The sequence below is a fragment of the Polyodon spathula genome, chromosome 23 (genome assembly GCF_017654505.1).
Source record: "Polyodon spathula isolate WHYD16114869_AA chromosome 23, ASM1765450v1, whole genome shotgun sequence".
Taxonomy (NCBI): Eukaryota; Metazoa; Chordata; class Actinopteri; order Acipenseriformes; family Polyodontidae; genus Polyodon; species Polyodon spathula.
The window spans coordinates 24,158,514-24,182,107 of record NC_054556.1 but is presented as its reverse complement, the minus strand read 5'-3'; the positions used below and the strand labels follow the sequence as shown (position 1 = coordinate 24,182,107).

The 23,594-nt window shown below is 42.5% G+C and overlaps 2 protein-coding genes across 11 annotated transcripts in view; one reads left to right on the top strand and one right to left on the bottom strand.

The window, feature by feature from the left end:
- The window catches only part of LOC121298062 (nuclear receptor coactivator 3-like), a 41,330-nt gene extending 31,176 nt beyond the window's left edge, over positions 1-10,154 (top strand). For 5 of the 6 annotated variants that reach the window (XM_041224836.1, XM_041224833.1, XM_041224837.1 and 2 more), the window contains 18 exons: positions 316-490; positions 1,264-1,440; positions 1,682-1,765; positions 1,980-2,120; positions 2,266-2,413; positions 2,625-3,064; positions 3,336-4,324; positions 4,453-4,594; positions 4,728-4,916; positions 5,047-5,286; positions 5,496-5,610; positions 6,000-6,171; positions 6,365-6,670; positions 6,887-6,991; positions 7,230-7,482; positions 7,742-7,928; positions 8,381-8,540; positions 8,812-10,154. In XM_041224836.1, coding sequence (XP_041080770.1) covers positions 316-490; positions 1,264-1,440; positions 1,682-1,765; positions 1,980-2,120; positions 2,266-2,413; positions 2,625-3,064; positions 3,336-4,324; positions 4,453-4,594; positions 4,728-4,916; positions 5,047-5,286; positions 5,496-5,610; positions 6,000-6,171; positions 6,365-6,670; positions 6,887-6,991; positions 7,230-7,482; positions 7,742-7,928; positions 8,381-8,540; positions 8,812-8,823 — 4,035 coding nt within the window. In that variant the 3' untranslated portion in view covers positions 8,824-10,154. The remainder of the gene's footprint in view (positions 1-315; positions 491-1,263; positions 1,441-1,681; positions 1,766-1,979; positions 2,121-2,265; positions 2,414-2,624; positions 3,065-3,335; positions 4,325-4,452; positions 4,595-4,727; positions 4,917-5,046; positions 5,287-5,495; positions 5,611-5,999; positions 6,172-6,364; positions 6,671-6,886; positions 6,992-7,229; positions 7,483-7,741; positions 7,929-8,380; positions 8,541-8,811) is intronic. The other variant, XM_041224838.1, reaches the window with a different exon arrangement.
- Positions 10,155-13,060: 2,906 nt separating this feature from the next.
- The window catches only part of LOC121298021 (extracellular sulfatase Sulf-2-like), an 89,173-nt gene continuing 78,639 nt past the window's right edge, over positions 13,061-23,594 (bottom strand). For 4 of the 5 annotated variants that reach the window (XM_041224732.1, XM_041224730.1, XM_041224733.1 and 1 more), the window contains 11 exons: positions 22,217-22,418; positions 20,418-20,673; positions 19,951-20,047; positions 19,686-19,780; positions 19,232-19,291; positions 18,031-18,200; positions 17,662-17,804; positions 16,944-17,067; positions 16,324-16,357; positions 15,774-15,827; positions 13,061-14,698 (listed from right to left, as the gene is read on the bottom strand). In XM_041224732.1, coding sequence (XP_041080666.1) covers positions 14,668-14,698; positions 15,774-15,827; positions 16,324-16,357; positions 16,944-17,067; positions 17,662-17,804; positions 18,031-18,200; positions 19,232-19,291; positions 19,686-19,780; positions 19,951-20,047; positions 20,418-20,673; positions 22,217-22,418 — 1,266 coding nt within the window. In that variant the 3' untranslated portion in view covers positions 13,061-14,667. The remainder of the gene's footprint in view (positions 14,699-15,773; positions 15,828-16,323; positions 16,358-16,943; positions 17,068-17,661; positions 17,805-18,030; positions 18,201-19,231; positions 19,292-19,685; positions 19,781-19,950; positions 20,048-20,417; positions 20,674-22,216; positions 22,419-23,594) is intronic. The other variant, XM_041224734.1, reaches the window with a different exon arrangement.

Sequence of the window (23,594 nt, the reverse complement as noted above, 5' to 3'; positions counted from 1 at the left end):
CAAATTTATACAGCTGACCAGTGCAAATTGAAACAATTGATTGGAGACTGTAATTCCAGCACCTAATACATGTAATGCCAAAGTGTATTCTTGAGAAGAACAAATCCCTGCCATTTTTATATTTGAGATTGCCCAATATTGGTTTCATAAGGCACCCGCAAGGATGCGTCACAATTCTTCAGAAGATCAATCCAGGTTTGTTCTAGTCACATTTTTGTGCTAGGCCTGCATTATCAACTCTGGGTAGCAGAAATTTTTTTTTTTTAAAATGGCTCGGTTCATAACGCTTATCTTTTGTATTTAATTTCCATGCAGGCGCTGGACGGCTTCTTGTTTGTAGTGAACCGGGACGGCAGCATCGTCTTTGTGTCTGACAATGTAACTCAGTACCTGCAGTACAAGCAGGAGGAGCTCATCAACACCAGTGTCTACAACATCCTGCACGAGGAGGACCGCGAGGAGTTCCACAAGAACCTGCCCAAGACTGCCGGTAAGGAGGCTGCTGTTGGGAACCCTGGCCTCTTCCCAACAGGGTGATTTGATGGTGGTGCAGCTCAGTTGGCAACACTGTGGACCAAAGTCCACCTATCTTTTCCACAGAGCTGGGATAGCACCAGCAGTGGCAGTGGGAGCATCACTCTAAGGAAGAGCTCTCCAATTCTGGTCCTGGAAGACCGGTGTACCTCCTGGTTTGTGTTCCAGCTGTACCTTTAATTAATTGGACCAATTAAGCTTCTAATAAGCATTTAATTAGTCCAAGTAAGTAATTTTAGGGTACAGTTGGAATATAAACCAGGAGGGACACTGGCCCTCCAGGACCAGGGTTGGAGACCCCTGCTGTAAAGGGATCCATTTGCTTCATTCAAATCCACTTCACCTGCCCCTTTTTAAATTTTTTTTTAAAATTTTATTCCTTATACAGAATGTCTTCAGAGATTGACAGGTGTGGTGCCACTAGAGGTGAAATGGGGTATTTTAACACAGTGAGCCACATGACCCCTTCCATCTTCAAGCTATGACTGTACTTGTGGTAGAGTAAGGATTAGAACGTTCAGTTTTCACTTGTAGATATCTGTGTGATACAAGTTCTAATGATCTCGCTGCTTCCGAAGTGATGGGTTATTAAATTGCAGCAAAAACTTAACACAATGTTGGGTGATGGGCAGCCGCAAAAAGACATGGGTTGTGCACTGTAGCGATTTTTTGCTCAGTGTTTTCAGCAGGTTAAATTTGTGACCGCCTGTTTTTCATTTGTCTGTGCAGTGAATGGCGTTTCCTGGGGCAATGAGGCTCCCAGGCAGAAGAGTCACACGTTTAACTGTCGAATGCTGGTGAAGTATGGCCATAACCCCTCAGAGGATGGCTCTGGCAGCCCGCGATATGAAACCATGCAGTGCTTTGCTCTCTCACAGCCAAAGGCCATGTTGGAGGAAGGAGAAGGTACAGCATGACCTATGCACGGACATATATAGATTATGTATAATGAGGGGAACTGTCTAAGAGCACAGCAAATTGTCTAACCTGTCCTATCGAAAAATGTATGCGTTGAACGGGTCTGCTTTTTATGTTGAACAATTATTTTGAATGCATTTGTATTGAATTAAACAAGGCAGGATTTTGTTGTATTTGAGTACATAATGATCAATGATGTCACACGAGTGCTCGCTCTTTGTTTTTTCAGACCTACAGTCTTGTATGATCTGTGTGGCAAGACGCATTAGTGTGGAGAGAACTGAGAACTTTGTTACGCGCCATGACCTGACAGGTAAGAAGCAGCTTACTAGTTTCTTCTGTTAATTCCCCATTGATCGTTTGTGCCTTTGTAATTCAATGTCTATAGCAGTCTGAAATTACCCTTTATAGTTTCACTGTGTATAGGGCTATTTAAGGGTTGGGAAACCTCAACCTCAGACACAGTTCCTACGTGAAAGGTGAAGTCTATTGATATAGAGAGACTTTTTTTTATTTTTATTTAACAGGGAAGCTGATTCAAATAGACACCAACTCCCTCCGTGCCTCCATGAGACCTGGCTGGGAAGACCTGTTGCGAAGGTGCATCCAGATGTTCATGCACCACAGTGAGGGGCAACCATGGTCACACAAACGCCACTACCAAGAAGGTAACTCAGCTTTTGGCTTGGCCATTTTTGTATTTTCCCCCAGGACAAATGTTGTGATTCTGTCTGAAAATTGCATATTTTGTTGGTAACTCGGCAACGAATAAATAAATGCATTTTTAAATTTTTTTAAACCTTTCCTTTGCAGCCTTCATGCAGGGCCATGCAGAGACCCCGCTGTACCGGTTCTCCTTATCCGACGGTACTCCGGTAACGGCCCAAACCAAAAGTAAACTTTACCGCAACCACATGACCAATGAGCCCCAGTGCTTCATATCCAACCACCTGCTGCAAAGGTAAACCCTACTTTAACTTGACCTTTTACCTGCTGTGTCCCGATTTATTCAATTCGGTCATGGCTGTCAAAAGGTCTGGATGGAACAGTTATCTGTAAACGTTTAACCCTTTTTTTTCCAGCTTTGCATAGGGACATGTAGCCACTTGATTTCTAATTTGTCATGTCCTTTGAGACTTTGGTGGTGACCTGTTCTTCTGTTGCCCTTTCAGAGATCAGAATGGATACAGAGCAAACCAGGCCCCCATGATGCAGGGTATGAGGGCCCAGTCGATGGGGAATCCCAACCCTGTCTCAATGAACATCCCCGGACCGGGGATGGGCATGGGGGTCAACCGGGGCTATGGCATGAACGAGCCCAGTCCCATGGGACAGATGGTGAACTCCAGGTATGGTGGCAGCAGTGGCATGATGCAGATGAACCAGATGAGCCAAGCAGGCCCAGGGATGATGCAACAGCAGCACCAGCAACAGCAGCAGCTGCACCAACACCAACAGCAGCAATCTCCTTACCACGGTGGAGGATATGGGCTTGGGATGAGCAGTCCATCTCATGGGAGCCCCAGTATGAATGTATCCCAGCAAAACCTAATGGTCTCTCCCAGAAACCGTGGGAGTCCCAAAATGGGGGCCAGCCAGTTTTCTCCAGGAGGTATGATAGTGTAATGTGTGTATTTGTCCCCTCCCCACTACTCTGCATGCATATGATTATTAACTGCATTATGCAGAGATCACAAGTACAATTTCTAATAATATAAAGGAGCTTGTAAAACTATTTATTTATTATGTCAATTAAGGTGGCATCAAAGAATTGTAGGAATCGACTGTATAGAAGCTACACTGGACAGATATTTTTGGCATCTAATACTTGCTTTGATAGTTTGATTTGACTAAATAAATTGGCTTTTTTTTTCCCTTCCCAGGCATGCACTCACCTATGGCTCCTGGCAGCAGTGGAGGTGGCGGGGGAGGAGGAAGCAGTTTCTCCAGCAGCTCTCTCAATGCTTTGCAGGCCATCAGCGAGGGGGTGGGTAACAACCTTCCCTCCACTCTCTCCTCCCCGGCTCACAAGCCAGACAGCTCACCCAGCATCAACTCTTCACAACAACAGCATCAGAATCAGCAGTGTAAGCCGGGTCACATTGACTCCAAAAGCCCAGCTGGCATGTACGGGGGCGATCAACAACACCCCCACCATCATCACCATCACAACACCCCTGGCGAGAGCACTGCCGACCGGCCAGACAGCCAGGCCATCCTCCATAGCACCAAGGAAGGCAGTGAGGTGGGCAGTGGCACCATGGAAGCCCAGCGAAGGATGCCAGACAGCAAGGGGAATAAGAAGCTACTGCAGCTGCTGACTTCTCCTTCTGATGAGAAGCCACTGGCAGGGGGCGGCCACACTGGCGGCACCACCCCCACCCCGCTAGACCCCACGCCCAAGGATTCTGCATCCTGCGTGACCAGCCCCTCCTCATCTGGGGTCTCCTCTTCCACTGCTCAGCCCCCAGGTGGAGGCTCGTCGTCGTCGTCCATGCTTCAGGAGAAGCACAAGATCCTCCACAAGCTACTGCAGAACAGCAACTCACCAGACGAAGTGGCCAAGATCACTGCCGAGGCCACGGGCAAGGAGAGCGTTAGCCACGAGGCTGGGGCGGCAGAGGTCGCTGCCGCCAGTGGAGGAGCAGACATCAAACAGGAGCAACTGAGCCCCAAAAAGGAGAAGGCCCATGTCCTGCTGCGCCTCCTGCTGGACAAGGATGACTCCAAAGACTCTGCCGCCAAGGATGTCAAGTCTAAACTGGAGGAGCTGGACGGGAAGAACCCTCAGGGTGCCTGCAGCAGCTCGGGAATGATGGCATCCGTGCCAGAGAATGGGGAGCGCAAGATCAAGACCGAGCCCCCAGATGAGGTATGTCAAAATCAATAAGGCTTGCTTTTTGTAACAACCCCCCCCTTCAGACAAACACACACTGGGTTTATTCCATTCCTAGTCCAATTTTAAGATGTGTTGTGCTTCGTGCTTGTCCCCTCTCACAGCTGAGTCCTGACATGGACACATTGGAGAACATCCTGGGAGGCCTCAGCAGCTCAAGTTTCTACCAGGATTCAGCGGGTGGAGGAGGGGGGCGTGCCGATGGGATGAGCAAGCAGCATGCTTCTCCGGATGGGAGCGCACTTGGTGAGAAAAGTGTTCAGTCATTGTTATATATAGTGAGAGCATGCCTTGTAGAAAACTACTGTACAGATAAGTATTATGATTTTTATATAAGTATTTCTGTGTGCACACAATGTAGTGTTGCGGTGTGTTTCAGGGTTGAGGAGCCCCGACTCAGGGCCAGGCTCCCGCGCTCCGTTCCAGCGGGCCATGTCGATGGACGGGAAGCCCATGGCGGGAGCAGGGCCCGCAGGGAGGCGGAGTGCCCCCTGCTCCATGCACATCAAGCAGGAAATCATGGACCCACGAATAATGGGCAGCCCAGAGAACTTTCCAGGGAACATGGGTAGGTGTCGTGCACGCTCTCTCTTTACTGTAGTTGTTACGTATCGGTGTTAACAGAACGCAACATATCTCGATTTTTTTTTAATAAGATATTTTGTACTATTTATTCATATATATCTTTTTTTGCCTAGGCATGCCTAACAGGATGATGGGAGGCCCCCAGCGCTCTCCTATGGGTGGATCGGGTGATTGGGGTTTGTCCCGGTCGAATGCAAGCCCAGTGGGGTCTGCAGGTCACCCCTCCATGATCCGGCCGAGAATGGACTATAACACTGCAATGGCCAAAACCATGATGGGCGGTCCAATGGTCAGCAGGTCCAATAGCATGCCGGCGAGAGGGTCAATGCTGCAGCAGCAGCTGATGGACGTGGGTAAGGAAACATTTATCTGACTGACTGAAGTGTCCTGCTCCATTGGACAACACATCGCTGTTGCTGAGCTTTTTCAGCATTGTCTGTTTTTTTTGTTTTATTTTAGAGAAGTGAAATTATGCTAACTTGATGCAAACCTAAAAAATCTGTCCCAACAGGGACAGCTGAACTCCAGTGTGTAAAGCATGTTTTTGAATTTCCATTACCAGGTGACATGAACATGGGCATGAGTCATTTCAGTCATCAGGGACCTCCCAGATCTCCTTCCTGGCCTGACAACATGCTGCCGATGGAGCCCGGGCCACAGAGCGGCCAGCAGAACAGGTACACACTGCCTTCAGGCACGACCTTGAAAATCTCCCACCCAAGTCATGTCCTGCCCCCGCCTGCTTAGTTACTGATTTTACAATCAGTAGTTAACTGTCAAAACTGATCTACTATGGGGGGAAAAAAAAAAAAAACAACCCAACTGTAATCTACGAGGTAAAAAAACCTAAATATTACAATAATTAAGGGCATACTAAAGATTGGGTGTTGAATAGAAAACACATGGTAAATAAAATAATTGTAGACATTGAATTACAGCAGCAAACTGCTGAGTTTAAAACCCTAATCTCCCCTCTTACCTTGGGGAGCCTCTCTGCCCTCTGCCTTGAGCGGGTGAGATTGTTGGAGTAATCTGCTTGTCCTGTGTGTGTGTGTGTGTGTTTCAGACGGCAGTTTTGCAGCCCTCTGGATGAGTTGCTGGTGCCCCCCTCCACCAGCGAGGGTCAGAATGACGAACGTGCCCTCCTGGACCAGCTGGACTCGCTGCTCAACAACACAGACGTCATGACCCTGGAGGAGATCGACCGGGCGCTGGGCATCCCTGACCTCGTGAGCCAGGTGAGAGCACCCTCCCTCTACTCTCTCTCAAATGCACCTGCTCTGTGCTGAGCAGTAGAGCAGCTTTTTCAATCTAGCGACTTTCTAAACCAATAAAATCTCTGTCCAAATCCTTGTATGTTAGGTATTTTAATATCCTTTGTACACAGTAAACCAATACGTGCAACATTATTTTTTTTGTAATTATCTGCAGGGTCAGGGTGTGGACCCACAGTCGGAGCAGTTCTCAGGACAGGACCCGGCCATGATGATGGACCAGAAGCCCCCCATGTACAGCCAGGGCTATCCTGGGCCCCCGGGCATGGGGATGCCGGCTGGCTACAGCAATGCAATGCAGGGCCAGCCCGCAGGCTTCAACCCCATGATGAACCAGATGAGCCAACAGGGCAACTTCCCCATGTCAGGCATGCACCCCCGAGCCGCTATGATGAGGCCGCGCATGATGAACGCACCCAAGCAACTACGCCTGCAGCTGCAGCAGAGACTGCAGGGCCAGCAGGTAACCTGACGTGAACTGCAGGCCTGCTCTACATGAGTAACATGTTGCTACAGCACAGCTGTTTATGAATATTCTTAACTCCTTTGAGAACAGCTGAACCATGTGTGTTTTTTATTTAATATTTAGGTAGCCTTCAGTCCAATCCCTGTTTGGAGCATCTGTGCTTCTTGAGTGCATGCAAGGTGTTTTAATGTGAACTCTGTTCCTTTTGTGCAGTTCATGAACCAGAGCCGGCAGAACCTGGGGATGAAGATGGAGAGCCCAGTGGCGGGGGGGAGCCCTTTGCTGCGGCCCGGCATGCAGCCCCCCATGGGAGGACAGGTACACAGCGCACTGGTGGTGGGGTTACAAGATTTGTTTTAAAGCTGGTTTCTCTGAGAGCTTTTAAGTCACCTTTGTAAGCGCCATAGTATGGTTCTCGATATTAACAGCAATCCTCTTCCGGTGGTATAGGTGTAACTTTCACCCTGGAGTGTCCAGTGGGGTGCAGACAGACCCAGTGTTCTGCTTGTGCAGCTGGATTGTATTTGGAGGGTATTGATCTAGTCTTTTTCCCCAGCCGGGGTTCCTCAATGCTCAGATGATGGCTCAGCGGAACAGGGAGATCTTGAACCACCAGCTGCGGCGCCAGAGGATGATGATGCTAATGCAGCAGCAGCAGCAGCAGCAGCAACAGCAGCAGCAGCAGCAGGCAGCAGGCGGCTTCAGCCCTCCTCCCAACATCACCGCCCCTGGAGGCATGGACGGCCCCATGGGGGGCCCTCCCATGAGCCAGGCCCCCCCACAGCAGTTCTCCTACCCAGCCAACTACGGTAATGAGTCGCGTTTATGCAGTGAATGTTTCACAAAAAAAATAAATGCATTGGTATAAACTTGAGGATTAACAGACACTTCTTGGAAAAGCTGCACTCCCAAATGTTTTCAGGCAGTTTGGAGTAGAGTTTGTGACTTGGAGTTAAAAGGGTCTCTCTCACATTATATATTAGAAGGCAGCTGAAGTGCATAATGATGCATGTAAACTGTATTATAACATTAAATGTGTGTTCCTTGTACACCCTTGTGCACTACTAGGAATGAACCAGCAGGGGGACCCCTCGTTTGTACGCTCCGCTGCTGCCAGTCCTCCGAACCCCATGATGTCGGCTCGGCTGGGGCCGCCTCAGACTCCAATGATGCAGCAGCACCCCCCTCAGAGTGCACCCATGTATCAGACCGCCGACATGAAAGGCTGGCCACAGGGAGGCATGGCCAGGAACAGGTACACACAGTACAATACCTGTCATGGAGTGCAATCCCTCATTACTGGCAGCAGCCATTCACCTAATCTATTGAGAGCTGGCCAGACTTGGGGGTCGTGATGGGGAAGATCTTTTAATATTGAGCTAATTGGAAATAGGGAGTTTGCCATACAATCTACAGTGCTATACAACAAGTACTCTGTTTCAGAGAATCATACTCTTAAAAAGACAGCATACATTTGCTGTTCTAGATGGCTACCCACTGGTAGGCAACATCTGTGTTTCAATCAAGTCCTGAGTTACCCATGCCTATAAGGTGAGCGTTTGTGTAAATCTGCGGCCCGTGTAGCTTGAGCGTCTTGCACCTCATTCAGCTCTCGAGTTGCAGTCTTCATATGTAGTATGCAGTGCACAGGAGAAAGGGGACTGTATTGCTGTGTGTAACTAACTGGTTTGTGTTTCCCTGTTGTAGTTCATACCCTCAGCAGCAGTTTGCCCAGCAGGGGAATCCCGGCTCTTACAACAGCATGATGATGAATGGTGCCATGCCGTTGAATGGAAGTGGGGCTCACATGGCGCAGATGAACATGAACCCCATGGCAATGGGCGGGATGCCCATGGGGCCAGAACAGGTGGGTCTGGGTGGCACCTTTTATAAAGAGAATTCTTACAATAGATGCTGGAAGGGATACATTGTACCCTTTCAAGTAGGAAATGTGATTCCATTACTGATTTTTGAGGCTGTACCAAGCCTGAGCTACACAGAGGTACATCCCAATCAGTAGTGGATATCTATTTCACGGAACTAGTTATGACACAACTGTTTTCTACGTATTTTATATGAACGTGCATACATACTTTGATACGAGCGTAGAGCTTTAATTTGTCTTATTTTTTTTTCAGAAATATTGCTGACCCCCTGGTTCATATACTAGTGGAGGAATCCTAATTCACTGTGAACGTGTGGAAAGATGAGGGCTCTGTTTTTAAGCAGCTTGAACATGCCCATTCCAACTGACCGTGGTTTAACCTGAACACTGTTCCCAGTTCACCAGGCCAGATTGTACTGGGGAGTCAAGGGAGGGCTGTTGGATTCCCATTAGCTGACGAGTGATTTAAAACAATCCCATTTATCTTAAGCGGACTATGTGGTGAAAAACAAGGAGAAATTAATTTTACTTCAGATAATAAATAATAAAAAATAAAAAAAAGAATAAAAGGTTGGATGTTTTGGGAAGTGTATTAAAACCTTGGAAGCTAGAAATCTTTTTTTTTGTAAAAACCGGGCCAAAAAAACTCCCACAAACCACAATGTTGTGGGTCTCCTTTCCTAACTAGAACCCAACTCACGCAGTACCGAGATGTGGAAAACGCTGTTTGCTTTGTTACCTGTTGGGCTTGAGTACTCTTATTGCACTCTATAGAAAGACTGATTATTTGAAAGGATTGTTGCAATATATTTCTTGTTTGTTTTATAGTCTTATTCAAGAGCTAATGCACAGAGCAAAGCGAGCGTTCATTTCTTTTAAATTGGGGTCCATTGTAATTTTAAAGGTAACATGGAAAGCAGCGAGCACAGAGAGGTGTTCTTTATTATGCATATTTAAGCAATAATCCGCTCAAAGCAAAGGTACTGCAGTATTGGATGCCACGTCATGGGATTTTGTTTTCTGTGAAATGTATATTGTAAATATGATCAGAAATAATGTATTATATCAGCTTTTGTAGGTCAGACACATACATTTTTTTATTTTTTTTTGCACAGATTGTAAGGCTAAATATCTGTTTTCTGTACTTTTAAGGTATAAACTGGTTTAACCCCCCCCCCCCCCCCCCCCCACTCAGTTTTGTTTTTAAGTTATTAGCTTTTTTTTTTTTTAAAAGCACTTTTATTTCTTTGATGCAAAATACAAATTAAGCTATTTATTATTCTGACGTGGAACATTTTAATAAGAATGTCAAAAACAGACATTCAATACAGGTAAGAATGGATCTTGTGTACCCTCCTGTGTGTTGTATTTTATGCTTGATGGCTTACAAACCCAACATGTGCTGAATTATTCCAAGTTCCAATAAGCTGTAAAGTGCCAAGCATGCAAATATCTTACCCATTCAGTCTTTCTATTCTAGACATAGTGCAATTATATTGGAATATTGTGTAGTTAGAACAGTCGCATTCCTGTGTTGAGGACTAGTCTGATCTTTTTCACCTTTCTGCCAGTTTTATTCTTTTTTTTTTTTTTTTTTTTTTGTCTTCCCCGACACGAAACAAATCAGAACCATTTGGCAAACATTTTGAGAAATCCTAGACTCCGTATAACTAAATGACGGTGGAACTTTACGTTCGTTGGAACTTCCCTTACTTCTCGTCTAATGAGACTTCAACGACATCCCCACCCCCCCACCCCCCCCCGGAAAAGTATAAAGAAATGAATCTATACAACCATATGAATCGTCGGCTTATTTCCATCATAAAACTAAAAGTAAAACAAAAAAACCTATTAGAAAGTAAAATAAAAGATCTTTATAAATGTTATCAAAGATGGAAAGTATGGACATATTAGGTTTCTAATAAAAAAGGTCACGTATCTTGAGAGAGAGATCATATATATATATATATATATATATATATGACACACACACACAGAGCAGCTGTACATGTTTGGTGTTCTGTCTGAATTTACTTATACTTGCAGAGTGTATTCAAGACGGCTTCAGTTTCAGATCACTTGAATAATCCCAGTTTAAAAAAATCAACTAAAGTGAAATGTTGGTGACTTGAAATACAGATTGCAAGGAGATCACTCTGTAATGTTATCTCAATTTATTTTTTGAATGTGGATTTAGAAATATGATTTTCTTTCTTTATTATTATTATTATTATTATTATTATTATTATTAATAAATAGTACAGTGAGGAAATATTTTAGTTTTTGTTTAGATCTGAAGGCTTTAAGATTTGTAGAGAGAGAATTTAAATAATAAAACCCAGCAAGGCAATATTTGTATGTCAATGCTTAATCAAAAAAAAAAAAAAAAAAAAAAAAAAAAAATGTTAACAACAAGACATAATATATTGTTTTTTAGCAGCATTTACAGTCATAATTTCAGGATGTAAATTACTATTGCAGTTTTTGTTTTCTTTCTTACTTGTTTCTTGATGTTAATATTGATGTAAATACAAATTTCTATTGAAATGTTTCTTTTTTTGTATATTTCATTTGATAACGCTTAGTAGGGGAGAACGGAAAATGCTTCCAGCCCCGTCACGCTATCCAAAGCAAATGGTTTAGGTGCAGCCCCTGTTTTAGCTTTTTATTTTACAGCCCACCATACAGTCCGTTTCAGCACTTTGGTTGGTGCTTTTCATGCAGATGGTTTTATATACCGCAGTCATCCACTAATCCAGCCACAGTCCCTATTACATCAGCTGGTGTGCTAGACCCGTGATCCACAGCAGCCAGTCCTGGTTGTCGGGGAAGCAGGCAAACACAAATCTCATTAACAATCAGGTGAGGGGGGTGAATCCTGTTTTAATCCATCTTCAAACTTTAAATCCATTGAATTTTTGGTATAGGTGTGGAAGGACAGGCCACGCTCTGTACCTGGAGCAGAAAGATGGGCCCGATGTTAAAATAGACTGCATTCTTTTGTGGAGGGTTAAATCTTGGCTTGGTATTCAAATTGTTTCTGAATTTTCTTTATTTTCCAAACTTTTAATATAATAAATTGCTGCAGACGTTAACCAGTTGGACTTTGTATATTGTTTCGGCTTTAGTTTTAAATCACTGCTTTTTGCTGAAGAGATTCCATCTTCTAACCTAGAAGGTGTCCAAAGTTGTCCATTCCACTCCTGGTCTCTGGTACAACCCTGTTCTAAATTGTTTCACTAAACCTAGTAAAGACCCTGAAGTAGTTTACTATAATTTTACCTGTTAAACCTGGAGTGGAATGGCCCTCCAGGACCATGACTGCACACCCCTGTTCTGTCCCAAAGTGTTGAGAGCCGATACAGCAGTTAAACAGCTTAACCCTTTAGGTCCCAGGCCTTTATGTTTTAGGATTCAAACATATGGGTGTCAGGAACATTCTGGGGTGTAAATGGTTAACAGTAGAAGTAAACACCACTGAGGCTGGTTGTAGAAATGAGATTTCTGGGCATTCCACACTTTATTCACAAACTAATAACATACCAAATCATCATTAAGGAACAAAAAGACAAAACGGAGTCTGTATATTTATATACAAGGCAGGACCTGTGTTTTAATTGAAACTGTCTGCTTTTAAGATAAAGGTGCTTGTCCGTTTCACAGGTCACATTTGATGTTCTGAAGGGGAGGGTAGAAATAGTACTGCTGTTTTCAGAAAATGTTAATCTTCAAACCTAGTCCTTTGTCATTCAGTTCAACAGGTTGTACAAAATCTGTATCTGGAATTCTCAGACTGGTAGTATATAAACTTCAAAGATCTAGGCATTAAAGTCAAAATTACATTTTAAACAATTTAAAAACAGGGCTTCAAACGTTGCCTAAAGTGGCCAGTTAAGTCACAAGGCAGGACTTATGGTGCGTCTTTAACATTGATTTGGAACTATTTAGTTAAGATGAAACTTAACACATTTTGAATGGGCTTTATCTTTGCGTGTGCATTATAAAATATAATTTGACATTAACATTAACTGCAAAACATTACATCTACATACAGCAGTTTTAATATATTTGTTCAGACCGGCATAGCACCAAGTATAGCAACGTATAACAAAGTCAACCAAGAACAGCAATCAACATCAACCACATCAAAAAATTATATATATATATATATATATATATATATATATATATATATATATATATATATATATATAATATATATCACTGGTTTCTTTCCATAAACCGAACCTGACAACATGTAAACACGAACCATGTCTAAAGTTTCAAAAACACTTACCGTCGTAGCGTTCTTTAACGAGGTCCGTGAATGGGACTAAAGGTGGTCCAAGTGAAACGAATTGGCACATATATCGTTAACAGAACAGTAAGACAAGTCTGTGGGGGGGTGAGGGGGTGACTGAGGGGTGAAGTTGATGTCCTGTGATGGGACACGACAAGAAAACCAACAGCGAATGCATTGTCTTACTGTTCAGATCCCCCCCATCACCACTGAACGCTTCAAGCAGCTACCCTGTGCTGTTCTTTTGTATGCTGGCAGCCGCGTGGTCTGGAATAAGTAACGTCAAGGTTGTCTTTTAACCCACCGCTTTGTGAAAGTTTAGCTGCCCTTTGACCCTGGCAGCGCCCTGTTTTGAAAGTGCATGTTTGGCACAGTCCTTGAAATAAAGAAGCAGAAAAGGTTCCAGGTTCTACACTGGTAGAAACACCCTGATGTGTAGTGTCAGCCTGTTCTATTAGAGGATCAATTTTGTAACCTGGTTTGAATCCAGCCAAGGAGAGATCACATGCAGAGTGCAGGGTGGGAGTCAATTCCTATTCCTAGGATACAAAAACAGGATTTGACCTCAACCCTGGTTGTGTTTCCACTGTCCAGTGTAACCATGCTGAAAAATACTCGCTGAGAACAGTTCCCAGGAAAGGTAATAGCACGGATAGAACAATAATGATCATAAAATACAATAGAAGAAGAAAGTAATCTGCACCTGTTCATTCCTCACAGCTGTTTGTATGAATGCTGCAGTCCCTGTAATTCAGAAGCTTTGTAAAGTGCATTCAGATGCTTTTATTGTATTAAAGGTGCTGCACAATGTAACTAATACTATTTGCTTTAATTAAATTAGCCCCCTAGACACTGCCACAGCAAAGACCTCAACAACACCAAGTGCCAAGAACACTACAACTGAGATTAGCCACAATCAAAAGCAAAAAATAAGAGGTGGCTGGATCAAAGTATAGACCCATTACAAAACCTTCACTCATCACTGGGCAAGTATTACAAATTGAGGATTAGAATCCATTAGTAGCAATGCGCACAGTGCCCTGGGCAAGTTCATTAGTTATAACCTTAATAACCCCTGCTGTGCTAGGACTTTCAAAAGCAGAACAGTATGATCATAGCAAGATTTATCCAAACTTTACAGATTTATTTTGGGGGAGTTATTGGCCTTAAAGGCATTGGGGGATGGGGGGGATAGTGCCATGTGTCCTGTAAAAGTAACCAAAAAATTGGAGAAAAGAATGTTTTTGTCTTTATTCCTCAAGAACAGCCTCCCCTTGAATTGAGCGGCGGTACAGCTAAGGAAGTCTTGCGAATCATCTCAATTGAAGTTGCTGCAGTTGCAGGGAATGCAGTCCAAGTCATCTGAACTGACAGTTTGGCTTTGGGGTTCCTCGTTCCCTTCCAGGCTCTCCTCTCGCTCATCTTGAGAGGTGTAGGCCTCAAACCAGTCGGAGCTGTTCTCATCCCACTGGAGCCCCAAGGCTTCTCTGAGCTTCAGCAGTGGCTTCCTGGAGGATCAGGGCAGGCATGGCGAGGGTGGTAAGGTAAAGCGTAGAAGCAGATGGACTGGTAGACATCAGCGCCTGGTCCCTTCCTCCACTCTCGAGGGAGACACCAAAGTGCTGGTTGCTATTATGTCTATTGAAATTGCCCAGCAATGCAAACTTTCTATCTACAACAGCCCCGAAATCCATCCAGTCCCGCAGGCTAACATTAAAATTCAATTCATATGCGTGCTTGTCAAGTCTGTACAAGGTTTCAAGTTCTAACCAGTTAGCCTCCCCGGTGAAGTCCAGGTGCTCGAAGACTTTAGCCTTCCCATCCTTCCCAAATCTGCCCTCTGAAAATGAGAGAAAAAACAATTCTAGTTTTATAGTCCATATGTGTCTATATTGTCTGGAATAATTTCCCCTAATCCTCAAACTCAGAATTATTAAAAGGGGAAAAAAAAAAAAAAATCATCTTTGCAAAGAGAAGGCCTATATTTTCTCTTCATACGATTTCTTAATTTGCTGGTTCACAGTCTGCCAACTTACCATCCGAAGATGCAAATCCATACAACTGCAAGACTTGGCAGAATGAATAGTGTGTGCAATACTGTGCAGCATTGTTTGTATCGACTGATAGGTTGCTACCATCAGATACAATACAAAAGGTCAAACTCTTACATCAACCTGGAAGTGTTCATAAAGGGCTGTGACACGTGCATAAAGTCTATTCTAATTTGCTGAAGCTGGGCCGTTTCTTACTTAACCCTTGAATGATACTGTGACCTTGTTAACAGCTCGTTTGTTACATTGTAGGCTCTGATTTGTTTTTGGTGTGTTTAAAAAGGCCATTCCATTGTACTCTAGATACTGAACCTAGCGCAGGTACGGCAGAATGTTTTTCTTCAATGCACAAATACCTGAAGTATACTATATACTGTACTAGAAAACAACGGATACATTTTATAGTTCATTCACATAAACAACACACTGTATACTAAAAAAAAAAAAAAAAAAAAGGAAAACAAGGCACTTTGTGTGAAGGTGAAATGAATGCTAAAAGAATGGTGACACCAAGGCCAAAAAAAGACACAAATGTACTGACAGAGGCAATAAATAAGAAAGATCGTTGGTGAATTCAAAGTAACATCTGATACCAGTCAGCTCCTAATCGGCTTTTGTATCCTACAGCACAACATTAAAAAAATTAACACATACAAATAAATGGTTACTCTGCAGACATGTTGCCTAACGTATCAACACCTGTTATGTCAACACACCTCATGCAATGAGCGCATGCAGGGAGGGAGGTGTATAGAATGAAGAAAATAAGAACGACGCACAAGTGATGATCTACAATCTAGTGCAGCATGCAAAACAGAAAAGAGGTTAACGCCCAGACAGGACAGCCCAGCGCTCCAGACTCACAGGGATTTCGAGGTGGGTTTCTTCATTTTTGGCCACTTTCGACGCTGATACTGCCTGATACACGAGCAACAAGAGAAACGGTTAGAACCCTTCCCCCGATCAAAAAGCAACAGAGACTGACAGCTTCAACCCGTTTGGAAAAACCAGAACTCTACCTAAACAGACCATGCTCTTGCAAGATCAATTGAGCAGCAGACTTCAAGCCAGAGAAGTAGAAAGCAAGCTGATCAGTAGTTTCATTAGTGTGTTTTTTTGTGTTTTTTTGTATTGTTTTCAATAGTGTTTATAAACTGAATTTAAACTGCAGTCGAATCCCATTATTGCAAATCCTGCTGCTTTTATTGTTTCTGTAAAGACTGTTTACTTTCATATAAATTAATCCTTTGTGTACCGTTCAAATAGTTTGTTATACTGGCATTCCGAAATGAGAAAATACACAGATTAAAAAGAGAAAAATAAATTGCAATATATATTGCCTTTATTGTATTTTGAATAGTGGCTTCATGCATGCATAATGTAACTGTACCAAAAGTTTAAATAGCAAATATACCTGTATTCATCAAAACTGCCCCCATCTTTATCTCCTAAAGAATAAAAAAAAATAAAAAATAAAAGATTTAGGAACAGATGTTTTGAAACCCACCACACAGTTAATGCCCGTGACGTCGCAGTATGCGAACCAGGTGAATTTCATGCTCAATACTTTAAAATCAGAGTTGTGTTTGACTTTCATTGTAGGGGGGTTGATTCCTAGTGCAGATGAATTTACTTCTTACCCTTTTAATCTTTCAATTACCTTTTGGGATGTTTGGAATTGTTCCTGTGATATCATTATAGGACCAATAGAACTCATACAAATTGTATAACGACAGTAGCAAAGGAGAATCAAAACATTTAAATGGCATCTAAAAACAAAAATACGAAATGTTCACAAAAAGCTTGGAGTTGTTTGCAATGAGATAGTGGGCACATTCCTCAAGGAGAAAAACTAGAAATGTTTCTTGCAACAGGCCATTAGCAGAATTTACACATTCTGACAGACTGGAATACAAGAGTTGTTTCTGGTTAGTCTTGCAGAAACATGAGTGAAATGCTGAATGAGTATAATACAGTCTCTTGCACTATGCAAGAAGTGCAATGTGTTCGTCCCAGTTGCAATGCGAGGCTTACCAATCTCCAGGTTCCGAGTGCGGGGGTTACATTGCTTGTGTCCCTTGCAGCTCCGCAGCTCCATCAGCTGAACATGAAGCAAGTTCAGCACATCCCGGTCCAGCGTGTTCACTGCGTTAATGAGCTACCAAGCATAAAAAAAAGAAATCTACAGTTCAGAAAGCATCCATTTACCCTTTCCCTCCTTGTCTTAGTGCCGTGCCGTTGGAAATCACGTTGCAACCTCATGGAACCCCTTGGTCCCAGTCTGAGGTAGTGTATAAATTATATGTAAAATAAAGAAAGAAAGAAAGAAAAACATGTCCTTGGTGAAAATATAAAGTGTAGTCAGTAAATGAGTTTATTTTTCAGCGCAACAAAAATAATGCAGGACTGAAAGGGTTGAGGGTCAGGCTGGTATGTTGAGTAATTAGTGTGCAACCTAGGCCTGGTGTTTACATAAGTTAAGCAAGGTAGTGTCAAGCATGGCTTGTCTTGGTTGTGTTTACTGGGGGCACAGTTAAGATATAAAAAAAATACAGGATTTACACATGTGAGGGTGGCATATGGATGGTTTGTGTGAGATTTGACTTTCACTTTAAAATAACGCCTTGCGCCCCTTTAAAACAAAATTAAAGGTAAACAATAGCACTTTAAAGGTAACATGCCCCCCCCCCCCCACTATTCCAATGTTTGCACTTATACTTTTTTGTTGCACTTGTCTATCTAGTCCTCCCACCTGGTAGGGGTCAGTGTTGAGATCGAAGTACTCCAGGAATCCTGTGGCAAACTCGCAGAACAGGAAGTTATGCGTCTCGTTGATGGTCCTCATGCACCAGTAAGTGTTGTTGTTGGCACTCGTGCAGGCACAGAACGGACCCACTAAAGAAAAACAGTCCGAAAATTAGCAAGACTTCCTAAGCAAAACAACCTGCAACCTCAACTGAACTGCTTCGACGTAAACCCAGATAGTTTCTTGGCAGTTTTTATAAAACGAAGCAAACAGAACCAGGCCCCTTATCTTATGTTCTGGAAAATGGGGATGGTTTGAAATCCTCGCATATTTGAAGAATCCTGGCTATTGCTTGATGAACGCTGCAGTTCTCACTTGTCCAGAAGGGGGCAGTCTGCCAGTGCTGGTTGTCGTGTGTGAAGCAGGTGAGGCCCGGCATGCTGCAGGTGTCGTTGTTCCTCAGTCTCTTGAGCAGCTTGCGCAGTTTCTTCTTCCTGCGCTGCTCTTTCTGCAGCCACTGCTTCTTGTCCTTCTCCTGCCCTTTCCTGCAACAGCACACAGGCACAGAGAACACACATCAGATAGGACTCCCTGCCACTGGTTCCACCTTGGGATGTACTTATGCTTGATTTCTCTTATAGACTATACGGTCATCACCATCGACCTAGATGAGATAAGAAATGGAGAAACAATACCTTGGGTCAAGGACCTGGTTTAATGAGAAGCCAGCAGTGTGTGAAAAGCATCTCTTCCTTTCAAAAACAAAACTGTTTCCACCTGGGTGGGTTTGTACCTGAATCGTAGACACTGAGTGTAAAGCCACCAGAGTAAAGTGCTCCAAAACGGACAAGACTGGGAAGGAAACTCCTTGGAAATGGTTACAACGGCTGGTTACAATGCATCCAAACAATGTAATAAAGGGGCTTTAAAAGTCATCACAGACTCAGGTAGTACTCCTACATTATGGTTTTAAAAGGGGTGAAAAGTCAACATTCATTTAACTGGATACAGTAGGACTGAGTGGAAATCATCAACATCATTGTATAATAGTGAGGTGCTATACAGTCCTGTTCAAATACAGTAAAACTCGTGAGCAGGTTGGCACTTTTTGGCTACTGCCTTCATCAGTATTAGTTTTACCTGGAGCGTTTTTGATGTTACTGTATGTATAACCCTACGGATCTACACACTAGATGGTTGAGCTGTATGGACGGAACTAAATTCTAGCAGTTTGTGTGATCCGATTACAGGATGAGACTTCACAGTAAGTGCCTCTTGAAGACGTATGATTTCATACAGAGCTGGAGATAACAAACCCATCGCATTCAGCCGATCGAGGAAGGGTTTGCTGTGACCCCTAACCTTGGCTCACACTGTCTCCCTTTAATATGAATTGGACTGAGCTGTTATAATAGGAGTCTAGTTCCCGTCCCTGAATTTGTGTGAAACTCTTCAGCTCTACGTTCATTTTGAATTATTAAAGCAATGCATTCTTGCTTCCCCACTCAACATCCCAAAGAGGCGTTCATGTCAAAGCCTTAGCGATGATGACACCTTATGTCCGAGCTCTCCTTACCTAAAAGGGTGGAAGTTGGCTCCTTTATGCTTCAGTTTCCTCTTGTGCTTAGACTGGTAACTAAAACACAGGAACAAACAGCAGTGTAACTGGCTGAAAGCTGCTCAAATGCAATCATCTTCGGTCTGTCTACATATCACATTAAAACAAGTTTGTCCGAAAGGTATTTCAGTGAATCCCGTTTGTAGGACGTAAAGTAATCCCAATGCGAGGCACAAGTGGTTTCCCCCGGTATAGCTATGTGTCGGAGTGTCTGAATACAGCAGATGCAAGATATTGGATGGTAGTATTTTTTTTTAAACTACATAGTAAAACCATCCTAACCGAAAGTGAAAATGCAATACACATTTGGTGCCAGGCTGATTGTGTGCTAGTTGTTGTTTTTAGTAATTGAATTGTCTAGATGTTTGTGTGCAGTGGCGGTGGTGCTCTTCAGCACAGTCCTGAAGCTCACCTGAACTTATTGCAGTCGCATTCCTCTGGTCTGGCTCTCTTCAGGTGACCTCTCACCTCTCGCAGGTTCTTTATCTTGGTTTGTAGAGTTTCAATCTACCGGCAAAGCAATGTTAGATATGTTGAAGTTTTGCTGTAAGGGTATTCATCAACATCCACTATTTTAGCAACAAACAGGGGCCTCATGATAACCTTGTAGAAGCAGAAATGAACTGAAATCTGATAACTGATAAATGACATTACTAGAAAAAATAGTGAGGACTCACCTCATGATCAATATGAAGTTTGTGATCCTTCCATGCTGTAAGTGACTTGTACAGGTCAGTGTCACACTTCACCGTATCATTGGCTAGAATGTAGCACCTTAAAAACAAAAAAACAAATATATATATATATATATATATATATATATATATATATATATATATTATATATATGTGTGTGTGTGTGTGTATATATATATATATATATATATATATATATATATATATATATATATATATATATATATTTATATATATATACATCTTTATTATTCCACATAGCTATATCATATATAGCAAATATGATAAAAGCTAGTGTTTTGAAGATATGTATGTATTTTCTTTATTCTATCTTCAATATTCTATCTTCAAGTGCCATTTTACTTTATACCACCCTAGAGATTTTGTCCATTAGGAGAACCACTCAAGTGGTTTTATACTCTAGAGCGATAGAGATCCCTCTGCTGTACCTGTGAGTGACCTTGATGGACGAGGGCATCAAGAACTTGTTGGGGATGCTGTGGCTGGTGAGACTGCCCGTGCCGCTGAACCCCTCATCCTCCATTTCCTCCTCCCTTCCCCCCTCGGACAGTCGCTTGCTGCTATTTCTCGGCATGACGGGCTGGTAGCCATCCTCCAGGTCCACGCTGTACAGCTCCCCGTTGAGCTCCACTGACACGGCGCGCGACGAGCGGTTCCGAGCGTAGTTCTTGTTTGTCTTCATCTCTGAGAACAAGGGAATAAAGGGGAGAAGGTACAACCTGTTTCTTTGATCCTTATTTTAACCGTGGTACAAATATGGTGCTTTTACTAATTTAAAAAGTAATTATAAATACATGACAAATAACCTAATACTTTTTGGTCTCCAGTGTGGTCAGATTGTTCAAGATTTGTGAGGTTAGGGTGAGTGAATAATAATATCAGGAGGGGGCAGTATTTAGCCAGCATGGTTATTATCCTGCATTGAGATTAAACCTGAACGCCATGCTCTGGATATGAGCTACACTGGCACTAGAATCTATAGTGCCACATTTGCACCCTAGATTATTAGTCAATTTACTGAAGTCTGCACCTAATGAAAGGTGCTTTGTAAAGAGTTCTTACAGGCCACATATACATACTGATTAACCAGACAACATTCTGCCTAGTTTCAAAGAGCCTTCAATATGAGCCTTGAGGTGGTGGGGCTGCAGGATTTCATGATGCCACACGTTTTGAGGTGTCGGTGTGAGACCACTAGATGGAGTTAAAGAGCAATTTATTTAAGACCTACCCTTTGTACGAGAGAGGGAGAATATAAATTGCACAATTATATTTATTGAGGTTATCCCATTGACGTGAGGCAGGTTTTTTAAACCTTATCTATAGTAATATTTGAATGCATACTGAAGCTGTGTCCAATGTGCATTCATGCAAAATTTGTTTCTTCAATTTCAATTTTTTTTTTTTTATTGCTAGTCCCATGTATAGACTACAAACTTGTGCCATGCATCCTATTATATTTTTCCATTGATTTGTTGATGCTAACTTGTCCTTTTAATGAGCATGCATTGATGCACTACATTGGTCCTAATACAGTTAGCTTTTAATTAATTGAACACTAACATTCATGCTCCTTTTGCATGTGATTAACTTTACCCTAATTAAGCGGCTGTTTGAAATACTGAGTGTTCTTCACCTGTTAGCACTGAGGATGGTTTTGAACTGACCGAAACGTTTGCACTGTATAGATTTGCTGAGTGCTGCCGACTTATTGAGACAGACAATGTTGACCGTGACATGGTTCAGTTTGTATTAACAATGCACACAATTTTTTTTTCTAATTATATTTATTTCAGTTTTACACACAAATATTGAGTTACCACAGTTAATACTGGATTCAACTTTCAGATCTTTCAACACCTGATTAAAATTGCATATTAGTTCCAGTGGGGTTACCACTGAATTGAAGTGATCTCTAAGACTCTGACACCAGCAGCTGGTGCTCGTCTCGGCAGGTCCGGGTCTATCCATCTTTCACTTTACCCAATGCCAGGTCCACATACTGCCACTAATTGGGCAGGTTAAGTTTTAATTGGATAATTTTATTGCACATTCTATTCTTTAAATTCATTGGTTCACATTTTCAGTGATCTGATTGGCCAAATTAGTATGCGTACCCATTAAAATTACAAAACATACTAACGTAAAATTAGAACATGTACTAAATATTTGAAGCACGTACTAATTAACGCGTTTTTGACCATAGGTGTGTTGTGTGTTCACTCACTCTTCTTGCTAAAGAGCTTCTTCCTCTTCACCGGACTCATTTGGAAGTCAGTGATATCACAATCACAGTCCCCAGAATTCCTCCTGTAGAGCTGAGACTTCATGTTGGCCATGCCCAGCTTCCCGGCGACTGTCAGGCTGGCCACCCGCTTGCACTTGTGAAGCCTCAGTTTGCCCATAGCATCCTCTATGCATTGCCACTTCTGTTCACAAAGCACAGAAAACAGAAAGCAAACTCCTTGCATTTGTTCATTAAATAGATAAATCATTACCTAGTTGTAAATTGATTTAATAGTCACTTCAAAATCATAGTTTTTAACTAGCTATAGTTTCAGCTTTAAAAACAAAACATTAATATTACACAGTGTTATTTTTAGAAGCAGTTTTGTTGTCTTTGGACGTGAATTGCGTATTCCTGTTGGCAGAGGATGCCCAACACTGAAATGCTGCTGCTCATGAAAAACAATGCTACAGTTAACAGAAAAATAAATACCTGAAGACAAGTTTATTTTAGTACAGTATAACTACCAGAATAAATAAGTAATAATGGTGTTTTTGTGTGTAATTTGTGCAATTGTTTATAATATACATGTTTTAAAGCAATTTTCTAATGTCTGGTCCAAATGCGCATCTTATCAAACTGATATTTATAAAATGGTGTTTTGTACAAGAAACGGAATCTAGTTACAAAGTAGCTTTTCTCATTTCAAAAATATGTGTGTATTACAGGGCTAAAAACTGGGTGTCCACTTGGGAAAGTACATTTTAAAACACGTGGCTCCAAAGCATACTAAAAAAACTAATTCCCTGACACTCTGTGGATCGCTGGGAGCTGAAAGGGTTTCCAAGGCTACATTTGGACTTGCTTAACGGGCTCTAGTGCTTGCTCTCATCAGCCAAGTAAATGCTTTTCTTCCTGCTTGGTATTCCTTTAATACCCAGGAGAGTAATACACTGGATAGTTTTAACGCAGTGATGTTATGTTTCAAATATTTTTATTATCTGTTTTTAGCTAACACTCTGGGTTTTATGTTTCATCTCGTTTATTGGGAATGGCAGTATAATTACCCACAAGTCCATGGAAATGAGAGCAGTTCTGGCAAGCACTGCTCTGAAAGGAAGGGGGACAGACAGGCAGGAGAGGACAGACGGTTGGGTAGTAATAGTCAGTGAAGCTTCATGCAGAATAGAAAATAAAGTTACTAGCTTATCAATCTCTTGGTTCTGCACTCGTTTTATTAAGTTAATTCAGGATATTTAAAATACTGTACAACGCTACAGATACTGTACATGCATCTTGTTACAGATCACAAGGCCTGATTGTTGTGAGATCATTGGTGTGAATTTGAAAAGCATCGCATGCAGTGATTAGGCGGTGA